This window comes from Leptonychotes weddellii, chromosome 11, assembly GCF_054177405.1.
Source record: "Leptonychotes weddellii isolate Sample4059 chromosome 11, ASM5417740v2, whole genome shotgun sequence".
Taxonomy (NCBI): Eukaryota; Metazoa; Chordata; class Mammalia; order Carnivora; family Phocidae; genus Leptonychotes; species Leptonychotes weddellii.
Window position 1 is genome coordinate 22,400,640 of NC_138379.1, and position 19,379 is coordinate 22,420,018.

The window sequence follows — 19,379 nt, forward strand, 5'->3', positions numbered from 1 at the left end:
GTGTCGGCTCGCACTTCCCGGCGCGCCCGGTGGCTCGCGGGCTCTCTTCCCCTTCCTCCACCTTCATCCCAGCCGCTTCACCCGACCCTCGGCCTCCAGCCCCGCCCCCGTCGCCGCGGGGTTTCACCCGCAGCCCCGTGAAATCTGCATAGTGACCGCCCCTCGAGGAGATCATTGGTGCAGCCCCTGCCCGTCGCGGCCGATGATTGGTGAGCCACCTCGGGTTATTTGCATGCCGGCGGCGGCGGCGGGGTACCCAGCTGTGCGGGCCGCCGGCGTCGCGCAGAAGTTTGCCGAGCGCTTTCTCGCCGGCTGGTCCCGGACTCGCGCGGCGCCGCGAGCCGCCTCCTCCTTCTGCCGCCGCCCTGTTCTCCCGGGATTCCTTCTCTGCGGACAGACGCTCTGCTGGTGGGAGGCTGAGGTGGGCCAAGGGGGATCGCCGAGGAGGAGCGGCGGGGGCTGTTCCAGTGACAGCTTCGCGTCGGACGCGGGGCGCGTGGAGCCCTGGCCGCCGAGAATCTCGCCCACCTTCCCGCGGCCTCCGGGCGGGCGATGTGGCCGCCGAGAGGAAGGAGGGCGCCCCGGAAAGCCTAGAGCCTGTTCCTGCCCGCTTGGGGAAGGGAGCATGGAGTTGTGAGCGCCCCTCGCTCGGCGAGGCCGCCGCCGGCAGGCTCCCCATGGCCGGGACCTACAGCTCCACTCTGAAGACGCTGGAGGACTTGACCTTGGACTCCGGGTATGGGGCCGGGGACTCGTGCCGCTCCCTCAGCCTCTCGTCCTCCAAGTCCAACTCTCAGGCGCTCAACTCCTCGGCGCAGCAGCACCGCGGGGCGGCCTGGTGGTGCTACTCCGGCTCCATGAACAGCCGCCACAACAGCTGGGACACGGTGAACACGGTGCTGCCCGAGGACCCCGAAGTGGCCGACCTCTTCTCGCGCTGCCCGCGCCTCCCGGAGCTGGAGGAGTTCCCCTGGACGGAGGGAGACGTGGCCCGGGTGCTTCGCAAAGGCGCTGGCGGCCGGCGGCTGCCCCTGTTCTCCGCCGAGGGGGTGCGGCGCCTGGCCGGGCTGCTCCGCAGGGCGCTCATCCGCGTGGCCCGCGAGGCGCAGCGCCTGAGCGTGCTGCACGCCAAGTGCACCCGCTTCGAGGTGCAGAGCGCCGTGCGCCTGGTGCACAGCTGGGCGCTGGCCGAGAGCTGCGCGCTGGCCGCGGTCAAGGCGCTGTCCCTGTACAGCATGAGCGCCGGCGACGGGCTGCGCCGCGGCAAGTCGGCGCGCTGTGGCCTCACCTTCTCGGTGGGCCGCTTCTTCCGTTGGATGGTGGACACCCGCATCTCCGTGCGCATCCACGAGTACGCGGCCATCTCGCTCACGGCCTGCATGGAGAACCTGGTGGAGGAGATCCGGGCCAGGGTGCTGGCCAGCCAGAGCCCTGATGGTGGAGGGGCCGGGGGCGGGGAGGTGTCCGCCGAGGCCCTGGAGATGGTCATCAACAACGACGCCGAGCTCTGGGGCGTCCTGCAGCCCTATGAACATCTCATCTGCGGCAAGAACGCCAATGGTAAGTGTGTGGGCCTCGGCCGTAGACGGATGGCAGAGAATTCCCGCCCTGGGCTACCCACGGGGTGAATTTCCTAGGTTGAAGCTGGTGGGTGTGCCAGGACCTGGGAGAAAACGTTTGTTCTGTGGGTGGAGTCCATCGAATGGCTCTTCGCAAAGATAGTTCTTGGGGTGACTGGCTTTCGGAGGATAAAGCTGAGGTTGATGTATTACATCCTATTCCTCGTGGCGTTGTCACTGTCTGGGTGCTGTTCACTGATTGAGGCTCTTGACCAAGCCATTCCTGAACCTTCCTTGCCGCGAGGCTGCCTGCCCTGCCGCTCTCTGCCTTGCTTGACTGGATCTCTAAGGGTCTTTCCCCAGCAGCAGAAGCAGAGCAGGTGGACTGTGGCTCTGACCCTGGATCTCTTCGGCCCAATAGCAGCAGCCAGAGGGTCCAAACTCTAAGACCTGAGCCTTGGATAAGTGGGACGGGAGGAAGGGAGCGGGAAGCCCAGGATCAGGTGCAGCTGCCTTGGGCTTTGCAGGCCTGAAGGATGCACTTCAGGCCTCCTCCTGGAAGGCGGAGAAGTAGTGGTGGGTTCTTAACTGTCTGTGCTCAGTGCTGTATTAAATGCACAACCTTATGGGCTTTCCTAAAAGAAATGATGATCCAGTAAACTTGGTTATGGGGAAGAGGTGTGGGGGATGGGCAGCTGCATGATGTGGAGGCTGAGAAAGGAACCACACTGGGTAGTTGCATTTCTCTGAGGGATGACAAGGCTTCAGTGCAAAGGGTGGAGGGAAGCACTTGACCTTCTCCCTGGTAAGGTTAGGGTGTGACATACATTTAACAGCAAACTGCCTACCAGACTCCAATTTCAGAAGTCAGCAAACCATAAATTATTTAGAATGGTACTATGGCTAGACATCCTTGCAATCTGATTGGAAGGCCATTTTGGGGACAGCCCTTGGTGGTAAACAAGTAGTCCGTGGAAGAGGCCGGGTGGGTGCTGAGAAGGGATAAAGGGAGTCAAATTTAAACGTGGTTTAACATCAAAATAGCTAAAATGTAAAGTGAGCACTTAACATGATGGCAGTCACTATTCTTAGCACTTTATACGTTAACTCAAGAAATCCTAGCAACTCTATTAGGTAGGTACTCTCTAGTATGATCCTATTATACTGATGGGGAAACCAAGGTACACAGCAGTTAAGGAATTTACCCAAGATTACACAGATATTAAGTGACAAACCTGAACTTTGAGCCTGGGCAGGCTCCAGAGTTCAAGCTTTTAGCCATCAGAGGAGCGGACACAGCTTCATTCTTAGGAGTCCAGTTTCCAAGGAGGGCAGCTGACACCTAAGGCCTCATTTTGGAGATTATATGTAGCAGCATGGCTTTGCTTAGCCCTTCCTTGGTTTGAGTTTTAATTCTGGCACCACCAAAGGAGATGCCTGGAATGGAAGAGCATTTGCCTTTTAATTTTCCTCCTCTTAGGTCAGAGTTGAGGTCAGCCCAGAATCTGTGTTGATGATGTCACAGCTGATAATTGTGCTTTGCCTTCTGAGTTTGTGGTATCAACACCGGGAACATGAGCTCCAGGAGAGGAAGTGGAGGGCAGGGGGATTTCCACCCACCATCATAGCCCAGGGGGAGTCCTGTACTTTGGGCTGAGGGGGAGGCCCAGACTGAGCTCAAAGAAGGAAAGCTCCTTAGCAGAAAAGACAGAGGCCCCGAGCCTATAAACCAGACTAGAACAAAAATGGAACAAGGGGTGCCCAACAGAACCAAAAATGCCCTTCATGCACAGCTGGCGCCCAGCAGGTAGAAGAACTTCTCAGTTTTTCCAACTGCAAATTGAAGCTAGAAAGAACAGCTGCTCCTCCAGGATCCCATGAAAATGCAAAGTAGCCAGAAATTGCTAGAACACGGGTGTCCTCCACTAAAGGGCTTATCCCAAAGCACCGTTTCTTATCTAGGGCCATCACTCCTTGGGATTTTCTTTACAGGATGAGTTTTTGACCCCATCACCGACCCTCCTCCCCTACTCCAAACAATCCTTCTCAAGCCATGGTAGTCAAGACAGCAGGACTCCACGTGACAGCAAAGTTCCCTGGATGTCCAGAGCAAGCGTCTCCCTCTGTGCCTTCCCTGGTCTCCTGGGAAGTCTCTTGCAGGCAAGGTGACCATTTGCTTCCACTTAGGATCATGGATGCTCATTTTTTTATACATGAGATCCTGCTGGTGGCCTCCGTAAACAATAACTAGGCTGATTTAAGAAGTCTGTTTAGACAAAGTGAAATGAATGTTTAGTAGAGGAGCAGTGAATTACTTATGCCTGAAAGCTGACTTCAGAGGGAAACAAATTGCTCAGGGAAGGAATGGGAGATCCAAACCTTTGCCACACTGAAGCCGAGCGCCGGCAAGGTTACCGTTTACGCAGCTGAAGACCAAGGGAGAAGAGGCTACACCCGGGAGGAGGGTGCCGGTTCGCATTCTTGCCCTGCTGGTCTTCCCTTTCAATTATATCTTTATTGTTGTTGTGCCTGCTAATTATACAGCATGGGCACATGCATTTGACTCAGCTATATAGGGCTCTTAAACTTTTAATGTCTTCCAACCAGGAATTTAAGAGCACTAATCCATCTACTCCTGGCCATTACTCAGAGTGCTGGGCAAATATGGTTTTGCTCAGCCCAAGATGGATGACAAAAGTTCTGTAGTGTTTATACAACATGATCTCAGCTTCACAGAGCGGCAGGAGTTCTCTGTCACTTGCTCATTTGGTATTGAGGTCCGTGTTCCCAGGGCAGTGTCGTTAAGGGATGGTATCTCCGTGGCTTCCTTATGGGAGGTAGAGAAACCACTCTAATAGGGTGCTATTTATAAGCATGGAGCTGGCAGAAAATAGAAACTTCTCTGGTTCACTGCCCCCCTCCTCCCTGCCCGCTCTTTCTTATCCCTGTGTGTGAGTTTGATACCGAGACTCACTCCTGGGTTTCTTCTTGGCTGTTTGTCTTACGAAGCTTTCACGAGTGTTCAAAGCATTTGAGAAATCCTCTTCAGTTCCAAGACTGCATGTGAAATGAGAGGATTTTGCTGAGAATATTCTTACTCCAAATCAGTCACCAGGAAGTGCACAAGAGTAGCCCCATCAGAGGTAAGGAGTGCAAACTCTGGAGTCACAGGGTTTGGAGCTCACCTCTGCTGTTTATAAGAGTGACCCGGGGCATATTTCTTAACCATTGTCATCTGTAAAATGGGGGGTAATAACAGCACCTAACTCATGAGGTTGGTATGAGATCATAAGGATTGGGTGAGATCATAGGTCTGAAGATCTTAGCACATAGTAAATGCTCAGTAAATGGTAGTTCATTCAACAAATATTTACTGAACACTGACCCTTTGCCCATCGCTGTTAAAAGTGCTATAGATTAAGTGGAGAGGGGGAGGGGGGGTCTGCCTCTCATGAAGCTTATAAACCAGTGACAAATAGGGATTTACCCTTAGTAGTAAATGTTATTAAAAAAGACAAGGTAATGGGATAGTGTGACTAGAGCTAATCTAAATGACAGCCAAGGAGGGCCTCTCAGGCATGTCACTAGTAATAGTATCAATACCACTGCTATTGAAGAATCTCTAGGCAAAATATAGTGACTGGGGACTTTTCTGAATTATTCAGTTATTTATCATCTGAGGCAAGACCCAACAATCTCATTTATGGCCAAGAAATACAAGGGCTGCATCTTCAGCGGGGAATGTGTCATTCTGTAGGACACAGCAAGGAGGTTATAAGGAGATTTCCCTGAGATCATCAACGAAGGGGACAAGGGTTAATTGAGCCACTAGTTGCTATTTAATCAGTTTCCATACCTGGGTAGTCTGAGGGAGGAGGGCAGCTTCTCTTGGACTATTTTATTGAAGTCAAGGGAGCTGGTAAAACTGAAAGCAAGCTTTGGAAATGAAAACTTATTTTTTTCCCCCCTTGAATGCCTGAGAAATGCAACCCAGCCTCAAGTAGTTGGAGGAACAAGGTGGAGTTGTTCTGCTTTTTCCAGAAGGCTTTACCTGACTCCTCCACACACACCCCCACCCCCGCCCCGACTGGAAAAGCCGCCCCTCCTCCACGTTTCCGCAGCACCCAGAGCATATGCGCCTATCGTTTCTTGCTCGGGTCTATCCCTCCCACCCAACTGTGAGCTCGTTGTCTCCCCCGATGCCCTACATGGCACCTGGTGCGTAGTAGGTGCTCCATACATACTCGTCGGGCAAATAAATGATTCCACCACACAGATGTTTAATTCCAGAAAGTTGATTTGAAATCCTTTGACACTATGGAAGAACCTTCCCCCTTTTACACCATGGCAGAGAGTTTCAAGTGCTTGATGAGCAGAGGCAGCATTTTGGGGGTTCCCAAGCCTTAGGGACATCATTCAGCCTTTGATACTCTAATTTCTTGCAGGGTTCCCAAGGCCAGCTGTGATGAGTAAATGTAAATGGAGGGGTTTCATTTGTATTTCAAAGGTAAATAGAGGATCCCTTCAGGGTACAGTACCCAAAGTGGGGGTGTCAAAGCAGAAGTTAATAGGCAGCAGATAAATCAACGGGAGGATTGAGTTGAGAGATGGAGGCAGCAAGTTCCCCTAAGAATAGCAACCCCACGCCTCCCTTGCCCACAGAGCTGCCCCAGAGGGCAATCTCGGTTGATGACTATTGCTCAGAAAAGGTTCCACCCCCTGCCTCCAGTCTGAGAAGGAACTAAGGCAATCGACTGCCAAGACACTCCTGGGATGCACGAGCAACACTGAAGTTCCAAAACAAGCCAGAGATACCTTGCTTCTAATCCCCAGGTCTCCATGAGAGGTGGACCTTCCCTTCCCCCTTCTCCCCCTTCTCCTAAGCATCCCAGTGGTCTTTATCCACCCCACTGTCTGTATCTGGCCTTTGCCAGACAGGACAGGGGGTGGGCGCTTTGGCCTGTCTCCACACTTCCACACCCTGTGCAGCACCTTAAACATTTTTCATCCGTGACCTTACCGGGTCCCCATAAAAATCCATGGAACAGGACGCCCTTTCCCAGAATTCACAGCGAGGTCACAGCCATGCCAGGACAGAGCCCCGGATTGCTCAAGCCTTATAGAAATAAAGGTGTGGGGAACTGGTCAGTATGTGACCCTCCCCACCAAACTCTTAGTGACAGCAGTATTTATTATAGATTTTGTTTGTTGGCGGCTTGCTGTGTCCGGGCACCCTAAATGCATTAGGCCAGTGAATCTTCATAACTAATGGTGAAAACTGGGCATTAAGATCCAGGCACGGGTCTGCCCCCAAAGGAGGCCCGGTTATTGTGCTTAACTGCAGCCTCCCAGCTGTCCCGGAGCATGCTCGGCAGGTGCCATCGATCCTAAAGAGCCATGATTGCTGCTCCTGAGGGGGCAGGGAGCTCTCCTGCCCAGGGAGGGCCTTGCACGTGTCAGCTGCTTGGTGAGCAGTGAGCCCAGCTGAATGGAAAAGCTGCGGCCTCCACTGCCAAACTCTTATGGAGGGTGAGTCAGTTCAGGAAAGGAGGAAACGCAGTAGGCAATGCACCCCAAGGAAGCCTGTGTTTAGGCCACTGGTCTCTGGGAGCTCAGCTCACTGACTCTGGAGTTGGCAAAAAAGCCTTTAGGAATTCCTCAGAGTCTGCTACAGTGTAGTCCTCACGGGGCGAAATGTCAGTGCTGGGAGCCTGGGGAGAGAAGAAGCCCATGTAGCAAGCACCGAAATGCTTTGGCTTTGAAGTCTGGGTTGGGGCCCAAATTGCTTTGCCTCCGGGAAGGTTGCTCCAGGTCTCCGTTGAGCTACAGTAAAATGAGGGGCTGGTTCTTCTGCGTGGGGCGCTGCACTCGGTACAGAGTGGGGGCTCCCGGGATGGCCGAGATGCTGGGTTCAGCGTGAAGAGCAGAGCTCGGGGTTGGACTGTCTGGGTGTCCTTCCTGGCACCCTTACTTGAGGGCTGTGTGCCTCAGTTTCCTTCTCTATAACAGGATTTCTCAAACCTTGTCACTGTTGACAGGTTGGACTGGGTAGTTTTTGTTGTGGGGGGCGGTCCTGTGCATTGTGGGATGCTTAGTAGCATCCGGGCCTCTACCCCCTGACGCTAGACCCTGCCTGCCCTCTGTTCTGGCCCCTCTGCTGCCAGCCGTGGCCAGCAAAAGCGTGTCTAGACGTTGCCAGATGTCCCTTGGGGGGCAAAATCACCACTGATTGAGAAACGCTGCTCTGTAATAGGACTGAAAAGAGTAACTAAAAGCCTCCGTAAGGAACTTTGTACTCTGGCACATAAAATATTGATTCTAATTATTGCTGTATTTTTGCAGACTTGTGTTGAATGTGCTGGTCATGTTTGCTTTTTGTCATAGTGGGAGTCTCTAGGGCAGGGGAGGATCGTGACCCAAATCCCAGGGTGACGAGGATGAGTCACAAGGCTTTCCTTGGTGACTAATAGGTAGAAGGAAGTTATGGAATCTGGAAAAAGCACCCTCGCACCCTGCTCAGCTATGGCCCGACTGACCCCAAGATGAAGCGGGCGGGCAGGGGGCAGCGAGATCAGACCCCTCTCCCCGAGCTCCTGTCCGCCCCCTGCGCCGAGGACCATGGTAGTGTGCACGCAAGGTCCCGGGCCCCAGGGAGCAACTCCACTGTGGATATTGGACCCCGCTTGTTGCAGCTGCCAAGTCCTGAGCCACCGGACAGCAGGTGTTTTGTGTTTTGCTGGCTTGTCATGTAAACATAGTTTGTGGTCTTCTTGCTTGTTTTAAAAAAAAAAAAGCCTAAATGGTTTTGCAGCTTTGGAGACATGTTTGGAGCCACAGGCCGAACTGGGAGGAGAAGCTGAAGGAGCACGGCCCGAGGAAGCCGAGAAATGCCACGCCGGCCTCATTAATCGGCTGCTTACTGAGAGCCAGCTGCGGATGAGGCAATGGAGACAAGCCGGAGGAGGGCAAGAGTTGATCTCACCTGTCAGGGAGCGGAGGGTCTAGGAGGGAAAGCAGAGCACACGCCCAGATCCTTACAAGGCAGTCCGGGGTCGCTGGCTTCAGTCGGCAAGGACGGCGCTGATTGCTTTGCATCAGCTGTTTCATTTCTGCTCCCAAGCCCTCCTGTGAGGTGGATGTCATGTCTGCCCTATAGATGGGGACCTGGAAGCTCTTGGTGACGAGAGAGCTCAAAGGGGAAAGAGAGGAGGCCTGGCTGGCTGGGAGGCAGGGCTGCTTTATGAGGATGTGGCATCAGGGCCAGTGGGATTGGGGCGGGCAGGGCCGTGACGGGAGGGGAGGCGGTGCGGGGAGCACAGAGGCTTCCAGAGGAGGGAACGATGTGCGCAGAGACCTGGAAGCCAAAGGCCAGAAGGTTCAGATGCAGGACGGGGAGAGCAGGGCAGATAACACAGCGAAAAGGGACAACTTTCCCACATCTTTTATCCAGATGTTAAGAAGTCTGCCAGAGTACAGGAAGAGAGCTTTCCAATACTCATTTTTATAATTCAGAAATCGAGTGTGTCTGCTCCCCGAGCGCATCTTAGCCACAGCCCCAGACCTCCCGTTACCCCTCTTGTTGATTGGAAGCTTGGCCTCAGCAGTGCCCCCCGTCCGTTGTCCTAGCAGTACAAGGAATGAGAGAAGACTGAGCGAGCAGACCTGGGCTGAGAGGGCATGAGGAACAAGGCTTCCATCCACCTTGCTTCTCCCATTCAACTTGGCTTCAGACTCGGCATTTCTTCCCAGGGCCCTGAACGGAGCATTTCAGGCGAGAGCAATCACAGTACCAAATGAAGGTCAGGGCTGACGGACTCGTTAAATGAGGCTGTCGGATTGACTCTTGCCAAGGCAGGGTTCTCAAATCTGGAGGTGGAGAGGGACATAAAGCAGGGTAAGATATTTTCTTCGGTAATGAGTATCTGACTTGATGTGTTCAATTTCCAGTTTAGCGTTGATCATTTTGGAAATAGTAGGTCAGTTCTCAGAGAGGTTTAGTCACCTCGGTGAGGGTATTTCCAGAGCAATGATAATAAAGATTTCAGTCTTGTTAAATGTTTGATCTGGTGGAACCACTCTGTCGCTCCACGCCATCTGGATTGGACTCCCTGGGGTCCAGCTGAATTCCACTGACAATAATAAAATGTGATAGATCATCAATGGCCTAGCTAATAACTGCTGTGCTTTTCCTGACCCCAGTGAAGGAATTTTCTTGTCATTTGAAAAAGAGCTCATGAATGAAATATATATATATATATTTATCTTATAGTCTTTTGTGGTTAATGATTTGGGGTCCATTTTTTTCCAGAAGTGAGTTGAGGAGAGGGGGGTGGGTTTAGGTCCATTATGGGAAAATTAAATAGGGGAACTAAACTTGGAAGTACCAGATAGACAAGATTAGGGTGGGGAGAGATTAAATTAGACCTCAAAGAGGGCAAAACAAACTTTTAGTGCATAAAAATCATCCCTGAAACTGAGGCCAAGTTTTTGTTCAAAATGAAAAAAAATTTTTTTTAGTATCTTTTAAAATGTGAAAATCAGCATTTTCTGTGAGGAGAGTTGTTAATAAACACAAGCTGAAGCTCACACACCAAGCAACTATATGTGCACAAGCATCTAGGACAATCCAGTTCAGAGAGCAGAGGGTTTGGATCCAGAAAATTCTGTGTTGGAGCATGGCCCCTCCGTGACCCGGAGTGAATCACTCTGTCTTCTTGGCTCTCTGTTGCTTTAGCTGTGGTGTGAAGAGGTTGGGCTAGATTCTCCAAGGGCCCTTCTGTCTCTGATAATGTTTCTAGACCCCACAAGGACACTGTGAAATCATTTTCCTAAGGTCAAGCCCTGTGATTAGTATCCTTGGGAAAGAAACAGCCCGGGATGGAGCTGGACATGCTCTCTGAAGACCTGGCTGGGTAGTAGGACTAAACACCATCTTTTTCCATATTGGGATTAACTGCAATTACTGTATTAGACATTTCACCCCGCACCCCCCATATCGGAGGGATAAGTTCTGTCGTCTCCTGGCCGACCCAGTACTTCAGTGCTCAACAGCTGCGTCCAGACCCTGGCGGGCTGGCACTGTGGTGGGATCTGCTCCCTCCGAGGTGACTTCATGCAGCCAGTGTTTGAGGCCCGCCTACCCAGACTTGGGTATTTATAGCAGGGGAGCAGCTAGAAAAAAAAAATTAAATACGCTACACCCGTTTTCATACTATGTGGGACAGAGACAGGCATTGTGAGGAATTTAGAAAGCAGGGCTGTATAATCCAGCAAGATATTTTTAAATGCTGTTTGTTGCAGTTGGCAGGGCCGGTTTTTCAAAGAGGAGGGAAAGTAAGAGTAAGTGGGGATGACAGGCTTCCAGCAACTCCAAGCACTAGGACATGGAGCTCAGCAGTCCTAGGTGCATGGGTTCTGACCCCCAGTTTACCCTGCAACCACAAAGTTTGAGCAGGGCTTGGGAAGCTCACCTTGAGAGGCTCTGCCAATGGGGTGGCTTATCAACCTCTTCCCCACCAGCCCATCCACCAGAAGAATCCCCAAGTTGAAAATGAATAAAATATTCTCAAGAAGGAGACAGGACAGCCCCAAAAGTTGCTTCTGTGAAAACCAGGGGCCTCGTGCTGCTTCTTTCACTCATCTCAGCTGGGTATATCAAGTTGTACACGAGTACACACTTTGGAAGCAAGTTACTTGCAGCTGTTCTTCTGGATATAATCCTCCCAGGACAGGCAGGGCAGGCCAGAATGATGCTGGGACCCAACTCAGTAGCAGGTGAGCACGCTCCATGGTAGAGCTGCCTCTGAAAAGGCATTGTGGTGAATCTTACCTGTCTAGTGGGTGCTTGTACAAAGTATTCTAGGAGAGACCTGTGTGCCTTCTACCATGTCGGGCTTTGAGGAGACAGGTGGTGGATCGCAGGGGTTGGGTGCACCGGAGAGGCCAAGAGTTGAGGTTAGGGTACATCTACTTGTTCATCCAACAAATATTTACTGAGGGCTTACTATGCACTTGGCACTCTTCCAGGTCTAGTGAAAGAGGCCCAGGGGGATGGGAGGGAGTAGGCCTGGGGGATAAGGAGGAAGAATAAGGCATGCTGGGAGAATCACAGCGAGGCCAGCCAGGCTGGAGCAGAAGGATCTGGGCAGGGGAAACAGCAAGTGCCTGGTGGGCTCCGGGAAACCAGTGTGGCTGGGCTGGGGCGAGTGCTGGGGAGCAGAGAGTGCCGGAGGAGATGCGGTTGGAGAGCCAGTGGAGGGGGGGTGAGTCAGGTCGGGCCTTGCGGGCCATTGGGTGGCACTTCGACTGCTAATTCAGTCTGCAGGGAGCCACCGGAGGGACTGACGCACAGAAATGACATCTGATTTGTACTTTAACAAGATCAGCCCCTCTGCTAGGTTGGAAAGGGAACATAGCATCAAGGATGGAACAGAAGCAGCATGGCCGCTGGGAGGCTTTTACAGTAATCCAGGTGAGACAGGATGGCAGCTTGGATTGGGAGTCAGCGGGGAGGGTATGGGCGTGTTTTGAAATTAGAGCCAAGGGGATATGTCAACAGCTTGGATGTGTGAGGCGTGAGAGCAATCAGGATGACACCAAGGTTGATGGTCTGAGCACTTGAAAGACGGGAGTAGCCATTGCTTAGAATGGGAACAGCTGTGTGTGGAAGAAGCCGGATTGAGCCACAGGTCTGCATGTGAGTTTGGTTGCTTGTCCCACACTTCTGTATAGAGATATCAAGAAGGAGGTTGGCCTCCAGATCTCCTTGAATGCCCTTAATCATATGATGGATTGAAACATTGCGCTCCTTTGTCTGACCTGCTAGTGGGCACCGTCCAGCAGGGTCAGATAGGGCCTCAGGCAGGAGAGATTTATTTTCAGTCTTATAATTCCGTGGTTGATGGCCTTAAGAGCCCCGAAAGTTTGCTTTCTAGCTTCTTCACGGGCAGCCAGCTGCCTTTAATGAAGATCGTCAAATCTGTTTCCCCGTCATTAACATGAGATCTGTTTAATTAGGTCCAGTTGTTCTGTGGATTGCTCTGACTTCGTGCATGTATCCCTTGGTCCTTGGAAAGTGAGACTCCATTTCAGGCTGTTTTGGGTTTGTGGAGGTCAAATCTGGGTCAGGAATTTAGCCCAAGAGAGAACCTTCTTGGGTGCTTTGAGAAGGTGAAGGGGACTCCGGAGCAGTCTGAGAAAGGCCCCATGGGAGTGTCTGGGTGCCTGTTAGATGGTGTGGCCCTTCTCCTCAGGAGGGCCATCCAACACAGGGTGGCCAAGACATGGAACATGAGTCACCACCGCCTGACTGCCAGCTAGTTACCTGGTCTCTGAGCCTCAGTTTTCCTCTCCTGTTTAATGGGTATTTATCATGGTTCCTGTCTCAAGGTTGTTTCAGTGGCTCTTGACCCTGGATTCACATTAGAATCACTTGGAGAGCTTTAAGGGCGCGCGCACACACACACACACACACACACACCTGTGTATATGTGTGTCTTAAGGCCCCACCTCCAGGAATTCTGATGTAAATGGCCTGGAGTGGGGCCCAGACCATGTGGGTAGCATTCTTGGGAAGTCTGGTGCTCTGAGAGCACTCAGACATTAGCTATTATTGGTGGTAAAAGAATCATTGTTCTGGAGTGCTCATTTCTGCCCCACCCAGGATGGTGACTTTCCTTCACTTCACTGCTTTGGCTCGCTCATCTGGAAGGATCACCAGAGAACACCCAAGAGAAGCTTGAATTGTTAGGGTTGCATGGAAAGGGCTGAGTTCGATCTAGAATGGTAGTGGTAGGATATAACAAAGTTATTTATCCCATTAGTAAATGAGGTGGGTACTGTTTTATTCCATCTTTGAACGGAGGAAATGGAGTCTCAGAGAGGTTAAGTCACTTGCCCAAGGTCATGCAGCTAATAAGTAGAGACTGTAATCGAACCCAGGCAGCCTTCCACCAGCTTCTCTACTCTCTGCCACGCTGTGTTCCCTTCCTAGCCAGAGAAGCCAAGAGACTGAATTCTCAACTCAAACCCCCAGCACATACCTACCATGTGTGGAGCTTTTCCCAAGTACCAGGCCCTAGGCCATGCACTTCACCTGTATCCTACCATGTCATTCTTAAAACATTCCCTGAGATCAGGAAGCATTTTTTTTTTTTAAGATTTTATTTATTTATTCATGAGAGACAGAGAGTGAGAGAGGGGCAGAGGGAGAAGCAGGCTCCCAAAGAGCAGGGAGCCCGATGCGGGACTCGATCCCAGGACCCTGAGATCATGACCTGAGCCGAAGGCAGTTGCCCAACCAACTGAGCCAGTCAGGCGCCCCCCTACCATGTCATTCTTAAAATCGCCCAGTGTGTTAAGTCTTCTTACCCCGCCTTTCACAGCAGATGAAAATGAGGCTCAGAGAAGTCCAAGGGGCACAGCTAGTAAATGACACAGCAGGATGCAAACCCAGGTCTGTCGGGCTCCAGAGTTCCCATTGGCCCTGCTGCTTCTCTCTTCGGGAGCGGCCTGGGGGGGAAGAAGCACATTTAGTGATTTCCTGAGCGGAGAAAGCGATAGGTTGGTCCAAGAGGGTGAGAGGAACTGAAGCAAGGCCAGAGCATCCCTCGCTGCTTCTGAACAACAGAGTCATGTAGGTGCCTTAAAATAGTGGCCTTGCTTGGCGGTGTGGCCGATCGGACAGGCCTGAGGGCTGTGGTTGGAGGTGTTTGTTCCTCTGCATGTTTGAAGAGATCTCCTGCCAAGCTCATTGCTTCTCATCTGTTGCTGTGAATGAAATAACCTCTGAGAGATTGTATGTGTGGGTTGCTTAAAATAGTTCAAGAGGAAGAATGTTAGGAAGCTTTTAGCTCCCTGAGTCTATTTCCTCTTGATTTATGACACCTTAGAGAGTGCTGGGCCTCTTCTTGTTTATTCTTCTGGCTTTTCCTTTCGACCATATTTTAGCCCTTATGTCACTGTAAACCAAAGGAGTTTGTCCCCAGAAAAAAGTGACAACCTCTCGAGTAGTTTAATGGGGGCAGGGGGCTACACATTTAATTTTTTATTTTAAAAGGAGAAGAAAAAAATGAGGCGAGGCCGTTTGTTTTGGAAACAGTCATTTCTCTCTTCCAGCTGCAAAAGTTCCCAGATCATAGTGATGGTGTTTGCTCTGGGGCGAGAAGAATTTATTTTATTTTATTCATTTGCACTAAGGCCTGCCCTGGAAGCGGGAGTATTCTTACAACCTTCACTGTGTGGTGCCCAGGAGGCCTGGGCTGGGGGGGAGAGGTGTCGCTCTGTTCTATACACAGCCACGAACCATGTGAGGCTATTTAAATGGAAATTCAGTAAACGTTCAATGAGATTAAAAAAAAGTCACTTCCTCAGGCACGCGAGGCCCGAGGCCCATTTGTAGTGCCCACTCGTCAGATAAGGCTGGTGGCCACCGTATTGGACGAGGCAGATAGAGGCCCCTGCATCATCGCAGACAATTCTGTGGGACGCGTGGCCATTAGAGTGGGTCATCGGTGGGTCACTTGGGGCCAGCTCTCTGGGTTTTCACAGGCCTCAAAATCTGAACTAGTCTCCGGCCTCTCTAAAGCCCTCTGTTTGCAGAAACAAGAAGATTCATGGAAGTGGAGATGAAGCCCATTGATTCTTGTGGCTCTAACCTCTGGACCCTTGACACGAGGTCAGGTTTTACCGTTTCCAAGCTGCATGGCCTAGGGCAAGTCGCTTAGCCTCTCTGAAGCAGTGCCCTTGTACTGACAAGGGCTGACAAAGGGTGGGTTAAAGATACCTTGGGGTTTTGTAAGGATTAAACAAAATGAAGAAATAGGTGTGGAACAGAATGCTCGACGCACGGCGAGAACACACACAGGCTACAAAGTTGTGTATGTTTTTCTGAGGATTAAATGGGACAACGCCAAACCAAGCCCCCAGCCTAGTGCCTAGCACAGCTGCCACCAGGCGCGTGCCACTGGCCATCCTGGCGGTCACCGCCTCTGGGCAATGGCATGCGGCATGCTTTCACTTCCTGTGGCGCTCGCGTTTTCTACTCGAGGGTGTATCATCTGTCTGGTTAGAAGAAGTGACCCAGAGGGTGTCAGCTCTCCCAGTGAATGGCTAGGTTTAAGTTTGTGTATCTTGGGCCTCCACATGGTCTTTTTTCTTCCTCCTCTCTTTCTTCTTTCTGGAGGATGGTGGGGGTAAAGAGCACGCCTCTGTGCAGTGGTCATGTCAGGTCCTCACGTGGTAAACACCAGCCTGCTTCCGTCCTGCTGGTTTGGGCTGGGTGACCAGCACCGCCCCGTCCAAGAGTGTAATCAGAGCTGGGTTGGTTCTATAGGATTAATTTGTGGTGAGAAATGCCCATATAGTTATGCAGTTGCCACTCGTTTGCCCACATACAGAATGTGCTAAATCTGCCACTTGTAATGAAATCCAAATAACTTGGAACCATATGTAGGGAATCGAATCATTTTCACCGCAGTTGTTACAAGAGATGGATTTCAATGAGGGCAATCCAAATGCCACCGAGGGTGGTGCTATCCCTACTTTCCTTCTACAGATGGTTCTACCGAGGGAGACACCACTTTCAAGTAAACACTTCTAAGAGAAGAAAGGAAAGACATGGGGCCAGGATATTGCATTATCTTGATGTTATTTGTGTAACCTGGGCCCCCCCATGAGCCCTTCCAGGCTGACCAAACCCTTGTCCTTTGTGTGGCTTCCCTGGAATTGACAAATCACTCATGGTTAATCGGTAACTCAGATCCTTCTTGGCAAATAGTTGCTTTGCTAGTTATCTGTGCCAGGGTCTTCTCCATTGTCGGTGGGGCCCCTCAAATGTCAAAAGATCCCAGTGGGGGTGTGTGTGTCTGTCCGTGTACCTGTAGCGTGAGCCCACACGTCTCCTCTGCCTTCCTAAAATGTAGGCAGTTCTTACATCAGTCATTTCCAGGTCTGGCTGGGGGCTGAAACATCTTGAGGCATTTTCAAAATTCACATTCTGGGCCCCACCTTGGACATAATAAGTAAAAACCTGGAAAAGTGGGGCCAGAACATGTATATTTTCTAAAGGCCCCTCAGGTAATTCAGATTTGTGAATTGGCCAAGGTCCCGCACGCACACAGCAGGTGGCAGGGGTGGAGTTTGACATCAGAGTTACCAGCCTTCAAAGCCCACGGCTTCCATTGCTGGAAGCTGGCTGGAATTTTAATCACAATCCTTAGGCTATTGGGAGTGGGTCAAATAATTCTATATTCTAAATAGAATATGAGATTTTCCAGAAGGATCTGCCATGCCACCTTTCCTCACAGCACTGCCCTGTGGCCCTCCAGCCCTGGCTTTTGGAGCCTGGTTCTTTCCGTCTGCAGACCCAGCCCCTGACCGAGACCAGCCACCAGTAAACTATGCCAGTCGTCACTGAGCCTGTCTGTGTTTTAGTCTGCTTTTTCTCTTCTTCCTCCTCCCCCTTCCTCCTTCCCTGCCCGGCCCCTGCATGCAGCTCTTCTCCTGGGACCCAGGCCTAGAGTCAGCGCCTTCCTCAATAAATAAATAAATCTGGATCTGGGAGTGGAGCCGTTACTGCCCGGGGTGCAAACTCCACACGGCCACTATCCCTGTTCGTCACTGGTACTCAAATGGTTGTCCCTCTCTGCAGCCTGCGAGGCAGATAGCTTTGTGACTGAGGGGGCAACGTGCAGCAGACCACCTGGGTTGAAAGCCTGGATCCGCTGCTTCCAATTTCTTCCTATCTCCGCACCTCAGTTTGCCTGTAAAATGGAGAGAATACTAACCCACCCCTTATGGTAGTTGCAGGGAGTAAGTGAATTACACTTTCTAAAATGCTTGAAATAGTACCTGGCACGTAAATGTCGGGTATGTTAACCATTACGATGATGATCATGAGGACAATGGTGACTGTTGGGGGTGGGCGTCCTTGGTGACCCTTCCCAGTCTGATGAGGGCACCCACTCCTGTGTGAGCACATCCTCAGTATTACGGTGGAAAGGATCAAAGGCTTTAGAGACAAATCTGGGTTTAATCCCCACTAAGCTGGGTTTTTTTTGTTTTATGTGAGGTTGGGAAAGCCCCAGAGCCTGTTTGTTTTGTTTTTTAATCTATAAAATGAGGATGACAGCATCACCTGCCTTGTGGTGTCATAAAAGTGAAAAGCAAAAACGCAAACAAAGCATGGGCTTCGCTGGCAATGAATGAATTGGGAAGAAAAATAGGAGTTGAATGACCCGTAGCAATGTAATAAAAATAAAAATCAGCCTCAAAAGATTACATGTAGCATGATACAATGTTTGTAAAGTTAGAAACAAAGTTTTTAAGTGAAGAAGTATCGGAGGGGCTCCTCCTGGGCACATTTAACCCTGGATAAACACTCTCCTGAGCGTGGGGGTGGTGAACACTGACGGTGTTTGTGTCCTGTGCAGGGAGGGAGGCCCCGGTGGCTGCCATGTGGAGGGTTGTCAAGGCTCTAGCTTTGTTTTGGAGGTGAGTTCACATTATTACAACTAAATACACATGGTCATGAACTGGGGAATACGATACATCCAATTTGTGCATCCAAAGTTAAGAACTTAGTGGGTTCTCAGTAGGCGGTAACTGTCATTATCCCCTGAACCACCTGGACCACACCCTAGGCCACCACGACTACCCTCTGAGATGGCCTGTCATCTGTGCAAAATGCCCTGAGCACCACGCCTTCCCACCTCTAGCCCCAGTGGCTTCCATGTGAAGAGTGTGGAACAGTAGGGATATCTTTGTTGCCTTGCTCTTTAGGTTTGTTGCAGGTCTTGGGCATCAGCTCCCGTGTGTGTCTAACACAGTTGAACAAAGACAGGGCTGTTTTTTGTCCTAGCTGTGCCAGATATAAAGGCTTTCATTAGAATCACTTTAGGAGCATTCATGTTCGCCAGGAGATTTTCTTTCCAAGGGAAGGCAATGTTTGGGTTGGATCCGATGGTGTTTGTCTTGGTATGATCTTAGACCTCTCTGCTTTCACTGCCACCATCAAGCATCATGACCTTTGCCTATGGCTTTTCTTTACCTGTGGTTCCTTCCCTTAACAGAAAGGGGAAGCATGGAGGGCATTGGAGACACCCTAGTCCTGTGCCTCTAGGTCCGTGGCATCTGGGTCTAAATGATCCTCATGTCCTGCCACCCTCTGAATTTGAAGGAGAGGAGAGAATAGGTTTTGGAATTAGGGACACCTAGGTTCAATTTCAGGATCTTCACCATGTCATTTTGAGGCACAGGTATTATTCATTTTTCCTTATTTTAAATTGAAGGGCATTAAGTGCGGATTCCTAAATTCTGTTCAGCTTGATGAAATTTTACCCAGACATTCAGCTGTATAATCGACCCAGGTGAAGTTCAAGATCTAAAATACTCCCATGAGGAAGTATTTTAGTATCATGGTCCTTCCCCGTCTATACCCACCCCCCACCTGCCCCCAAGTAGCCATTACCCTGACTTTTGTCACCATCCATTCATTTTGCCTGTTTTGGAACTTCTAGGGGTGGGAACATTATCAAACCTTTCCGATCCCCGTTTTTTTTTTGAAAGCAAAATTGTAGTACTTGTGTTGTAGGGTTAAGAGAATCAAATGAGATACCACGTGTAAAGTCATTAGTAAAATATGTGTAAAACAGTTAACACGTCATCAGATGAAGCTGTTTATTGTTGACTGTTGCCGTGGTGGACTTCAGAGTCTTTGCCTGTGTCTCCCCCTCTGCACTCGCCGCAAGGCCTGCTTCCTGTGCCCTACACGCCCTTCCCTGTGGCCCTCTGAGCACTCCTCTGAGATGGTTCCATCTGTGG

General features: G+C 50.9%; 1 protein-coding gene across 1 annotated transcript in view; it reads left to right on the forward strand.

Moving 5' to 3' along the window:
• The first annotated feature begins 247 nt into the window (after positions 1–247).
• ABTB2 (ankyrin repeat and BTB domain containing 2) overlaps positions 248–19,379 on the forward strand; it is a 169,239-nt gene continuing 150,107 nt past the window's right edge. The window contains exon 1 of the mRNA XM_006733052.3: positions 248–1,560. Within this exon, the coding sequence (XP_006733115.1) occupies positions 678–1,560 (883 nt within the window). The 5' untranslated portion in view covers positions 248–677. The remainder of the gene's footprint in view (positions 1,561–19,379) is intronic.